Raw genomic sequence first — 12020 nt, forward strand, 5'->3', positions numbered from 1 at the left:
CAACATAGTAACATTTTTATACAATTTGAAGAAAAGGAGGGCATAGCTAACACTGAACAGGAATTTGACAATGGTTGAGCTTTGATTGGAAAAGACTATGGAGTTTAAATATACAGAGGCGAGAGTGAAATTATGGATCAGCCAGGGAGGAAAGAGGCAATACAGATCAAGACAGTTCCTTAATTTCCATGTTGTGAAGGCTCGAGCAACCTAGGGTGAGTATTGATTGATACCAGAGGTGAAGTTGAGGAAAGCAAATGGCGTTCTACTATTGAAGTCAATCGCAGTTTTAATATACTTCTCAAGGTGTGGTGCTTCAGTGCAGTGGCCAGGACGGAATACAGTTTAGTGGTACTGCATTAGGCGAATTTCTTATCTGCTATAAATAATATTTTTCAATATGTTGACCAAGAAAAAGCTGTTGGCTAATCACCGAAAGTTGGTCCATATGCTCATGGGTACGGTGTGGGTGACAATTTTTGTCCCCTTTGAAAAGATTGAGTTTATTTGTGAAAGTTTGTTACTTTGGAGTGGTTAATGATTGCTCTGGCAAGAGAAGCTACACAGCCTTTAAGGTTTGCATGTGATCTTGCTGAGCCACAACCTTTTGTAGTGTTTGTGAATCCACTAACCTCTAACACTCACCAAGTGTAGCCTAGCAGTTATCCAGGTTTTTTTTTTTTTTTTTTAATTTTTTTTTTTTTTTTTTTTTTTTTTTTTTGTTCTTCGAAGGTTTGGTTTTCCCTCTTCGGAGTTTTATCGCAAATTATTTTAACAGGCCTAAGTGCTGTGCAATTAGTCACTTAGCTCCTGAAAGGAAATCACTTTTGTGTCCCTTCATTCAGGATTCTGCAGTTCATTAAAGTTTAGTTCTCTTTTTGGAAGGTTACGTCAGATGTGCCTGGACTACTATATATTATTGTATGGTTTAATTTGAATCTTCTATGATAAATATTTATTAATTAATATATTTTAAGAGCTTTTAGTTCAGGTGTTGGCTTTCCTTTTGGGGCATCGATGGAAAAAGTGACTAGAAGAATATTGTCTGTCAAGGATGGCTATCTTTAGATGTCACTGTGCTCTTAGAGGACGGAATGGAGAGTTCAATCACATGACCAGTCCAAGTGACAGGGTGGCTCTCACCCAGATAATATAAGGGGCACATTTTTACCGGAAGTTACAGTAGGCCCATAGCTCAGCTGAAGAAAGTTGATCAACTCTATAGCAAGTGGGAATTTTGATTGGTATTGTTTGCTTGTCAAACCTGGAATTGATGTCTCCCAATAAGTAGAGACTGAGTTAATCTCCAAAACAAAATCTAGGAATGGTTCAGAAAATGGCAGGCTTTATGGTGGTCTGTATATTTTGAGAAATGTGACGATGAGAGTTGCACAAGTAAAGAGCCTCATTCTGGTGCAGTTTATAATTGGACATATGTTGTTGGCAGTATTGTAGACTATGGCAAAATTTTCTCCAATCTTAGAAATAATGTCACATAGAAGTAGTCCATGACTTGGGTTTCTTGTGGTGTAAATGCAGCTTGGCGCGTGAGTCCTCATGCCGAGAGGGGGAGACACTTTGAAGATTCGGGTACCAGTTAGCAATTTGGGCCACTATCTCTTCCCTCCTTCCATAGTTACACGGCATCACACGTGTTGGCCGCAGAATGGGGAAATTAGTCACTCACAGAAATACCAGGTGCCTTTGTCTGAAGTTTCTGATTCTGGGCTTTTTTCCAGGGTTATTTTCCTCTTGCTAGTAATACATTTGGTAGTACTGGGTGTGTTCTCATTTTTGCCCACAGCCCCAGAAATCTCGCTCTGCCCCACTTTTACTGAGGCACGGAGTCTAGATAGTTGTAAAGAGGTAACGTTTTCCATATGTTTGATTATAACGTCCAAAGATTGAATTTCCTTAGCCTTCCCTTTGAATGGTAAGTGCTCATATTCTAATTTGTTTATTATTTTGGAAATGGGCATTTGGCTGGACTTGGGTCAAGTGATGAGGTATTTTGAATTATTTCGAAATTGATAGACTAATGTTAGAAGTGTATATTCAAACAATACTTCACCGCTTAACTACTGTTTCTTTTGAAGAAGTTCTCCACCGCCCTTGACCACTGCTGTACCTCCATGCCTAACTTTTCTCTAGGGTGACTGTGCATAATTGCTCCTTTACACTGGATAATTTTCAATTGCCAACAAACCTAACAATTTCAAGGTTGGAAAAAGTGACCATGTTAGTTTTTCCCCTCCTGTTATGCTAGTAATGTGTTGACTCGTATAACATCCCAGCTCTCACAATTGCGTCAGTTAAGCAATCTGTCCACAGGATGATAGAAAATAGTAAATATTTGCTCGATCATGAAGTGTGGTCAAGTATGTGAAGATGTTTAGAGATTCTCTGGTCTTCTAGTTCAAGTCACTAACTTGAACATCAAACCACATCAACTCTGTATTGACTTGGTTACTGTTCTGAACAATCTTTACAGTATTTTGATCTGCTCATTGAACTGAACGGATGATCAAAATTTGCAATACTTTTCACTTTTTCTATTGTTTTGTGTTCCAGAGAGAATGCATATCTATCCATGTTGGCCAAGCTGGAGTGCAGATGGGAAATGCCTGCTGGGAGCTGTACTGTTTGGAGCACGGAATCAGTCCTTCTGGAGTTATTGATTCTGACAAAGGGACGGACCAAGGCGATAGCTCGTTTCAGACCTTTTTCAGTGACACCGGCACAGGGAAGCATGTGCCAAGAGCACTCTTCATAGACCTCGAACCAACAGTCATTGGTAATGTATGTTTGAACCCTCACATGTTGTCTATTCGCATTTATGGTGTTCTCTTGCATGTAATAAATACCAGATTCCAATTATCCAACCCATTTTGAATTTCAGAGTTTTGATGCTGTTTTGAAGTTGTCCTTTCTGTGTGAGTGAGCTGTACAAAAGGTCTTGCTGATCTTTAGAATAAATGCTATTTCCAAAGCGAACTAGATGGGAGCCAGTGAGTTGCTCTACTGGTGGGCATCAGTGTGTAGTTCTCACCAGCAGCATACCTAGTTAGAAATAAGATCTTATCTTTCACTCTTATCGGTGTAATGTCTCCAACATCCTTCCTACCACCCACCTCCTGCGTGTTGGCCTTCAGTGGTCCTCCTCCCACACTGATCTGTGCAGCTGTTTCTATATGGTGCAGAGCCTTAAGTGTGCTTCTGGTGCACACAATGCCAAACTGGTGAGTGCATGCCTGCTGTATGAATGCCTTGTGAGTTGGATGGTCGTTCAGCCCAGCAAGAAGGGGGGTTGCCATTGGCTGGTTGCTCTCTGACTGATGCGAGTTGGAGAGGTTGTACACCTGCTAGTCTGTAAAGAGAAGCACTGTTGGGTCTGAACTAATAGTACAGATCAAAAAAGTGGAGGGAGGAAGAAGCAGAGGTTCATTCAGCTTCCAAGAGGTACTGGTTATCTATCAGAAGGGGGGTGGATGAACCACAAGTCTCAGTACCAGAGTCTCAGAGCTTTTTATCTTGTAGACACTCAACCACTCGTTCAGACTGCGGTGTACATGATCTGTGCTTACTGTGGTTTGCTGGATAGCGTCATCGGGTCTTGTCACTGCACAGTGCTTCTGCATGCATCTCTCCCCAACATTCGGTTGGCTCCCTATGATGGGCGAGTGCTTCCACTTGCTTAGAACACTACCCGAGCAGCCCTGAAGTATTAAGCCTCCATATATATTCCTTTGGTCCTGACAAAGGCCATCCACCCACAGGGGCTGTTCAGGCCGAAACATGTCAACCCGGTCACTAGGTGTCATGGACCAGTGACTCATCAACTAAACACCGCTTTGTTTTTAGACTTGTCACTATCTTAATCATTTACCCCAATAATGATTCACCCAAAAGATCGGAGATAATTTAATCTACTTACCACTGTCAACATCCAGACACACTTCCTCCTGGTGGAGGTTTTGTTGTCACTTGTAGAACAGGACTCTCCAGTGACGAGACCCGATGACTCTATCAATCGAATCCCACTAAGGGGAGATTACGTACACCGCAGTCTGTGAACATGTGGTTGAGGGGTCTCCAATATCCAAAGCTCTTATACCCGGATCTGAACTAATATAACTGTGTCCCTCTGGATTGAAGGGAGGGCTTGTGTCTTGCCTAGTCCCCTGCAAGAGTGGTCGTGAAACATGCTATGCTGCCTTGATATTGCTGTTGGTAGTAGCCTCTGATCTCACACAATGCATAAGGCCACATAAGTCCTACAGCAAGAAGCTCCGAGTAAAGTTGGAGTTTTGGAGTAAAGTTGCTTGTGTTCAGCCCTATCGGAAACCTGCAGCCTTAATCTGGTCAAGGCCCTCGGATATACAGATAAATTACATTTATATTATGATTACAACGCACATCAGTGGTGCACCTCATTTGGCAGTGTGCAAAAAATGTGAACTATGTTTTCAAGTAGATGCCCTCTATTAAGTGTACACATGATGAGCCTCCTTTTTAAATACTTGTTTGCACCTTGTTCACGATATATCACAACTATATATCCAGTGTAGCTGTATCTCAATAAAAAGCAGCTGAACTCTGTCATCCCAGTCACCGATGTTTGGCAGGAAATACTTCAGAGTAATTTGTTTACAAATTGCGGCAGTTTTGAACTTGTATAGACCTACTGTATAAGTGCTTTGCAAGTGATAGAAACCTGCATGGATGTGAGCTTGCTGCAGGCAAACTAACGCTGAAAAACAGCTAATAAAACACCCCACAAACGCCCAGCACTGCCTGATTGCCCTAAAGTCAACTCCGAACCTGGAGTCGATGCAAATCCTGCCAAATGTGACTGATCGTCATTTAAAACTTATTCACTTGTTTAGGAAAAATGTAAACATTGTCTTAAATTGCTAAAATGTTGACTTTAAAATATCATGGCATTATGCAATAAACTGCACACATTGCACTCCTTCATATTACTGCATGTTTAGGAAGGCATATCCTGAGGAATGTTCTACTAGGCCTTCTCTTCAGACTCCTTATGTAAGATCTTCGTGTTTTTTGTTAATTTTATATATTGGGTCTGCAGGTAGGATCTTTGCACGTACTTATTGTTTAGTGTTCTTTTTTATTAACTCCTTCATTGACATATTTACCAGTCTCTGTCCTTGCATACACACCTGCTGCATTGATCGAAGGTGCGGATGGCCACAAGGGCATGTCCCTTCGTAGGCCCTAGAAGCGAGCTAGGGCTGAGTGGCTTGCTGCTGTTGGCAGAGAGATGTATCTAAACGTTTAAAGTGCAGGTGTCCACCGTCAGGCCACCGTTGTGGCTCACTAAGTTGACCTCATTAAATTAGTGCACCAAGCTGAAACCTATTCCTTCCAAAATGGCCTTGCAAGATGAGGTAGCACTGCTGGCAATTCCCCATTCAGCAAACCCCTGTGTATTGGTGTCCTCCTGGAAGGTACCAACATAGCCCAGCAGTGTATGCAGCACTTCAGAGAGGTCCTCCCATGGGAAATAATCTGCCTATTACTTGTACGTTTTTTAAAACTTTTTTTTTTTAGATGGAATATTGTTGCACATCAGAGCAGAAGGCGGTGATCAACATCCGGGCCACTCAATCAAATTGTCAAGAGATGGATAAAAGCATGTTTATTAAAAAAATTATATACATATGTAAATTAACAGACTTATCAATGGCAAGTACCCCCGCCCACTCTCGGTTGTACTGGGGTCATGCAACTAGTTTATGGTGGTTAAGTGTTACTCCTGGGCCTGTCCCCAATGGATAAAACGGGAAATGCTGACACCAGGTTGAGAATTGGGATGCTACCTGCCCCTGGTGCCCCATGCCTCTGGTTCCCTTCCCTGGGTCTTACCTAGGGTTCTTGTGGTTAAACATGAAAATTGGGTAATAACAGGTTGAAAGCATTTGCCTGCACCCTTGAAGCCCCAGATCTGAGATTTATTTTGAGCAACCCTGGGCCCTGTATACATCCCTCTCCAGGACAGTGTAATGATCCATCATCTTCATCAAGTCGTAGTATGAGGGGCAGCCTCATCCTGCCATCACCGTGCAATGTCTTGGACACTAATTGGGCTGGGGTCTAATCACGAAGCAAGTGCATCTAGGCGCCGTTAGCGCCTCCTATTTTCCAAGACCAGCTATCTCGGGTATTAGAACTATGGGGCCTCCACTTTTAGCTGATAAATTGTGCTGCACGTAACTACAAAGCATTTGGATGTGGGTGCAGTCCCTTATGTGTAGAAATGTGCCCGTGAATTTACATCGCATGCAAGAGGGCGAGTCCTTTTATGTAGGGATTAGTCTGCCCAAGAGAGCCAGTCCATATGAAGGTGCCAGGCTGCACATGGATATGAATAAAGCATGTTCTCCAAACGGGGTTTTATAAATCCATTATTAGAACTTGCACCTTGTTCACAAGATATCTCCACTATATAGCAGGCGTGGCTGTATCTCAATACAAGCAGCTGAGCCGTGTCATCCCAGTCGCCAGAGTTTTGCAGAAAATACTTCAGAGTAACTTGTCTAGTACACCACTATCTCCACAACATAGACGGTTCCTTGTGTTTGGCAAGTCAACTGAGGTGCATGGCAAAGCGCTGCACTTCTTAGGCTAGACTCCAGAGGGTTTCAACTGCACTCCACTCTAACAAGTGGATCCATGATGACCCTCCACTCACTGTTTGCCCATGTTCTAATGGTCCTTGGCATGCATTTCAAAGAATCAAGGAAAATTGCACCAGCTGTAATTCAACCAAACCCTATACCACAAACTCACTGTAGATTGTATCCAGGGAAACTATGAGCCATTGCTCTGTAGCAAAGTCCAACTAGACCCTTTACCAGCCATGCTGTGACCTATGCCAACAGACGTATGAAAGGGCAATGGAGTGCAGTTATTTACCACCAATGAAAGCTTGCCAGTAACGTGGGCCTATGAAGACCTTGCATATTACTGTGCAGCAAACACTTCTGTGACCATAGTGATGGATCATGAAGCCCAACACCTGATATATGGAAATCCCATGGCCACAAAACCTCCCTTAAGTGACAGAGGGTGTATACAACATCTGTAATAGTTCAAAATCACCCATAAACTAGGAAAGTAAAACCACATATTTTGGTTCCAGGGCAAGCCAAAGATGGTGATGGAGGAATACATCCATTCCATGTAGCATCATTCTGCACCAAACATTTGTAACTCTATGCTCTAGACAACACGATTTGGAAAGGAAGAACTTGATGCTATCAAATATGCTAGTCTAGATCTATGGAAAAATTGAGGGCCGAATTCTTCAGGAGACTCTCATTGTCCTACCAAGGAGTCTAGGACAATACATTTTAGCTTTAGCTCGTGGATCCGAGGTATAGTAACAACAACTCTAGGGCAGAAGGTGTAGTTCTAATCACTGGATGCAATGGTTGTAAGCACACTGAAGACATGGCGCATCTATTAATGCTCAGGTAAACTAGCACATGCGACTCAGTACTACTTGATGCCATATGGGTTCCTTTGGAAGAGGCTTCTTGTTACTTTCCTGACCCCACCCCGCGCTGGCTTCAGGAATCTAACTGCTGGTCATCAAGGTAACTGTCATTGGCACAGATGGTATACTCTGCACTGGCAGCTTCTCCTGGCCATCTCATTCATATAATCTAATATTTATTTTTATATGTTTTTTTTTTATATTCTGACATTTTCTCGAAGTTATCTTGTAACTTACGCGGATGATGGTTCTTTATTAAACGTATCATTTGGTTGTACTGGTACTCATTATAACTGACACATTTTCTCGGGAGCTTGCCTTGTTACTCTGGTTACCAAAACTGAGTAATTGAACCATTAGGGAAACTTCTTTACCTTTGTGTACTGTATGGTGGGATGTTGCACCAACTAAGGCTACAACCTTCAAATGCTGCTGGTAGTAAGTAGTTTTGCTCGCTTTCTGCGTTACCTACTTTCTGTAGGTGACTTATTTGTATGTGTGATTTGCAGAGACCATTAATTTATGTAGTTTAAGCCAAACTCGGTAAGTTAAAACATTCCTTGCATTTGCTCCTCCACAGATGAGATTAAAACCGGGATTTACCGCTCACTGTTTCATCCAGAGCAGCTCATAAGTGGCAAGGAAGACGCTGCCAATAACTATGCGCGAGGCCACTACACCATCGGGAAGGAGCTCATTGATTCCGTGGTTGACCGAATCCGCAAAATGGCAAGTCTGCTTCTTCCTTATAAGTAACCAGGCTCAAGGTTGCTGCATCCAAAGTGTACGTCAGTGGGTGCAAGGTGTATGTGTATATGTTGACACCGTCCACTCAGCCATTTGCCAAACATTGATTATTTAGCTTGGCACTTGTATATATGAAGTTTGTTTTGTACACTGTCCTGTTCTTGCATGCATTTAATTACCACTCTTATATTTTTCAGCAGACCATGAATTGCACTTTTCTGTTAAGAACGAGATGATGTTTTAAGTAAGCTAAGGACTGGGTTACTTAACACAAGCCTGGGGACCCCAAGCCTTCATTAGTTTTAAACCAAATTGGGACCGGCTCAATTCTGAATTCCAGCAGCAAGTAGTTTCTCCTAAGCGCAGTGAAAAGACCTCCTTACTTTATTTGCATCAAACCCAGGGGATTGCAGAACCTGGACTGAGCTACCCGATGCCAAGAATGATCTAGGAAGCTGCTGTTACACTTGTACCTTGAAGAGGACATTTTGTGGCTGGTACATGCAGGGGTTGGGGGAGGAAATAGGACCATTGCCTTATCTAAGATGCAAGTCACCGTGGTACCCTCTACCTACTGGACACTGGGACTGCTAATTGAGGAAGGTCTACTGTTGCTACCAAGTTGAGGGCTTGGTCCTGATTTGCCCTGCGACTACTTGGTCCTGATGATTTGCCCAGGGACTAGCTGCTGCCAGTGGGCCAGAGATCTCTGCGCCATCCACTGGGGTGATCTGTGGCGGCGAGAACCAATGTGGCTGGATTCAGGACCATGGTTCAGTGCCCTGTAAGTGGCAGGGATGTGTAGGTGTATGGCTCTACTGCAAGGCATTGCAAATGGCCTGAGGTGAACCCAGAGCTCTGATCTTATGCAGGGGCGCACTGTGATACTGGCTAGTGAATTGCTTGTAAATAATTCAAGGGCACCAGTTGGCAAGAGTCCTTTCTGGCACATCGCATATGTAGAGAAACCGGTGACTCCCCAGAGATGTATGGAGGATCACTACCTAACGATGCACGCTCCATTCTCTTTGGGTGAGACACACACACCAGCACTGTAGACTGCTGCAGTTTATACATGCTCTTTTAACTCCAGAGGAAGCCTCTGGTGGGCTATTTGAAATGTTACAACCAGTGGCATTGGTGTATTACTGTGAACCAGGAGCAGACATAGCACTCATGTTAGTCCACCCCTTTTGAGGGCTACCCCAAGAGTGGTGATTTTCAAACTTCTCACGTGAATGGATAGTAATGTCATTAGCAGACCAGCAGGAGACTGAACCCCATAAGTTAGGAAGTGCTAATATCCTGCAGTTTCCTGATTACACTCGGCTAGTTCGAAAACTGAAACCCTTCAATACAGGTAGTTCTAATAAAAGGATACCAAACATAAATATGCTGCTATTCTGTGATCAATCAAGAATAGCCCATGGAAACTGCTTGTGCTGTTCAGAGTGGAAAATAATGGAACAAGGCTTAAATGAATGTGGAGTGCCATAACAAGAAAGGAAGGCAACAGATTCTGTACCAGAAGTTGGCTGGCTCGAAGCGCCTTTTCTGATTCTCCCTCATCCTCGTTTTGTTAGTCCTTTCCGGCACAAATGGTGTCCAAGATGACTGCATGCAGACAGAGTAAATGATTGTCAATGATCACAGAAGATGGTATGCTCTCTTCGCTGAGCGATGGCTTCCCCTCTACTCTGGAGGCATCGAAACTCTGTTACTGATCTTGAACCCAGCTATTCGCATCAAGTGTGCAATTAGTTTCCAGCCTGTTAGGCAATAGTAAATACTTAATTTGCAACCCAATCGTGGGTTCGGATACTTGCACACCTTTTCTTGGTGGGGTAACCAGAGGAGTGCAACCAGGGTGACCTTTCAATGACCACACAGGATAATTAAAAGGCCTGGCACACTGTCTCTCACTTTAACACTTCTCACGGTCTTTTCTGACTGTTAGGACTTGATGCGTCACTGTTTGTGGGGGAGCGGGGAGGGTTGGGGAAGTTGGTAAGTAGAAAAGTCAACTGGGACTGCTGAAATGGTGAAATTCACAAGAAACGTCCAGTTGGAGTATTTAACACCACCCACACTACTACTCCTAATTTACTAGCTCTCAAAATGTTTGGGGCAGGTGACGGCAACCTGAAGTAGTGACACTAAGGAGCTTGGAAGCACTGCTGTTTAAAGGCAAGAACACTCACTCGCCCTAGTGTGACCTGCTTAATCATTGGGTTCCCTCTTCACACTGGTACCACAAGCTACCCAGTGCGGGCTACAACTCTCCCGTAGAAGAGGAACGGAGGGATTTTTTTTTTTTTGTATGTCATCCCTATTATCAAGTTAATGGGGGAGGGAGGGGCAGAGTGCAAACAAAATGTGACTTAAAAGGATCTCTTGGTGGGTAAAGGGAACTTTTATTCTGGTACCCCTAGTAGATAGGATTAAAAACAAGCAATGTGAAATAGGGGAATGGATGTTCTCCTACTTCATATTATGGTCAACATGTTTCTGCCTAAATTGACCGACCGGTTCATGGCATTCGTCAGGACCAAAATGATGAGCCACTATGCTTATGATAAAGTGAAAAATTATACTTTCAATCATCTGGTGGCTATTCTGTGGTACCGAAATCTAGAAGGGTCCACAAGGTGCTAGAAAAAGGATAGAAAGGCAGATTAAAACTAATAGTGTCTCCATTGTATCAACCAATAGTGGCCATCACCGACATTGCAACCCAAGTGTGATAGGTTGTCATAATCAACTGTGTGCTTACCATTTATGCCCTATATACTAAGCCCACCTTTATCCGTCTCTCCAAGGTGGGTCAGAGCTGAAAATTATATATAAGCATGGTATCTGGATTAATTCAACTGTGATTAGATTCAAGTTGTATCCATTATAATCTCAAATGTCTTATCTCCCTTGCACACTGTGAATACAAGGGTCTCTAGTTATATGGACATAATGAGGATCTTAAATGTCCCTTTTTGTGATATAATGTATAATCTCAAAGAGCCCAAGACATGTTTTATGCCTAATAGATAGATCAATATGATATTTCACCTCCTTTTAAAAGCTTGAAACGTAAAAAAAGAAAACCAAGAGAAGTACAATAGGCTCCTATAAAACTAAAATATTGCGAAAAGAAACCGAGGAGGTTAAATGTAATGTATGTGTACCCTAATGTAAAACCGACTAGCAGAACATGACAATATTATTCCAAGTACCGCAATACCATGGCCAATATATGAACTCAATATCCGCAAGTTGTGTTCCTCAAGTGCCACAACTTCTTTCTATACTCATGTGGTTCAATGTGTCGGATCAGGATGCGCTCAAAGCATTGTTTCACAATATCAGAGTTAAACAACCAAGACTTCGTGGATGTCACCTTCACGGTCCAATAGATCTAGTAGCAAACACCTGTTGCAACGTCTTACCCGAAATGTCCTTGACCGCTGCATACAGGAGGACTGGCAGGGATGAGGTTCCAGGAGACGCTGCTCTTCTAGCGTCCATGATAGGAAATGATGTACAAATGTCCACGGTCATGACCTGGGGATCATGGGAGTTGTAGTACCATATCTTACACTAACAGTTTAACCAGCACTGCCTCAAGTCCAAGTAAAAAAGAGCGGAAAGATCGACTGTGAGCAAGGAAATACTATTTTATCTGAATTCAGTCATTAAAAACAAATTCTGATTAAAATTAAGTGTTTGATATAACGCTCTCAACATTCATATAATTCTA

The 12020-nt window shown here is 42.8% G+C and overlaps 1 protein-coding gene across 1 annotated transcript in view; it reads left to right on the forward strand.

Annotated features, from left to right (window-relative positions):
• Positions 1-12020, forward strand: part of LOC146855684 (tubulin alpha-1C chain-like) — a 65764-nt gene that overhangs the window by 36983 nt on the left and 16761 nt on the right. The window contains exons 2-3 of the mRNA XM_085653583.1: positions 2572-2794; positions 8103-8251. Coding sequence (XP_085509709.1) covers positions 2572-2794; positions 8103-8251 — 372 coding nt within the window. The remainder of the gene's footprint in view (positions 1-2571; positions 2795-8102; positions 8252-12020) is intronic.

Source organism: Triturus cristatus, chromosome 4_1 (genome assembly GCF_964204655.1).
Source record: "Triturus cristatus chromosome 4_1, aTriCri1.1, whole genome shotgun sequence".
NCBI lineage: Eukaryota > Metazoa > Chordata > Amphibia > Caudata > Salamandridae > Triturus > Triturus cristatus.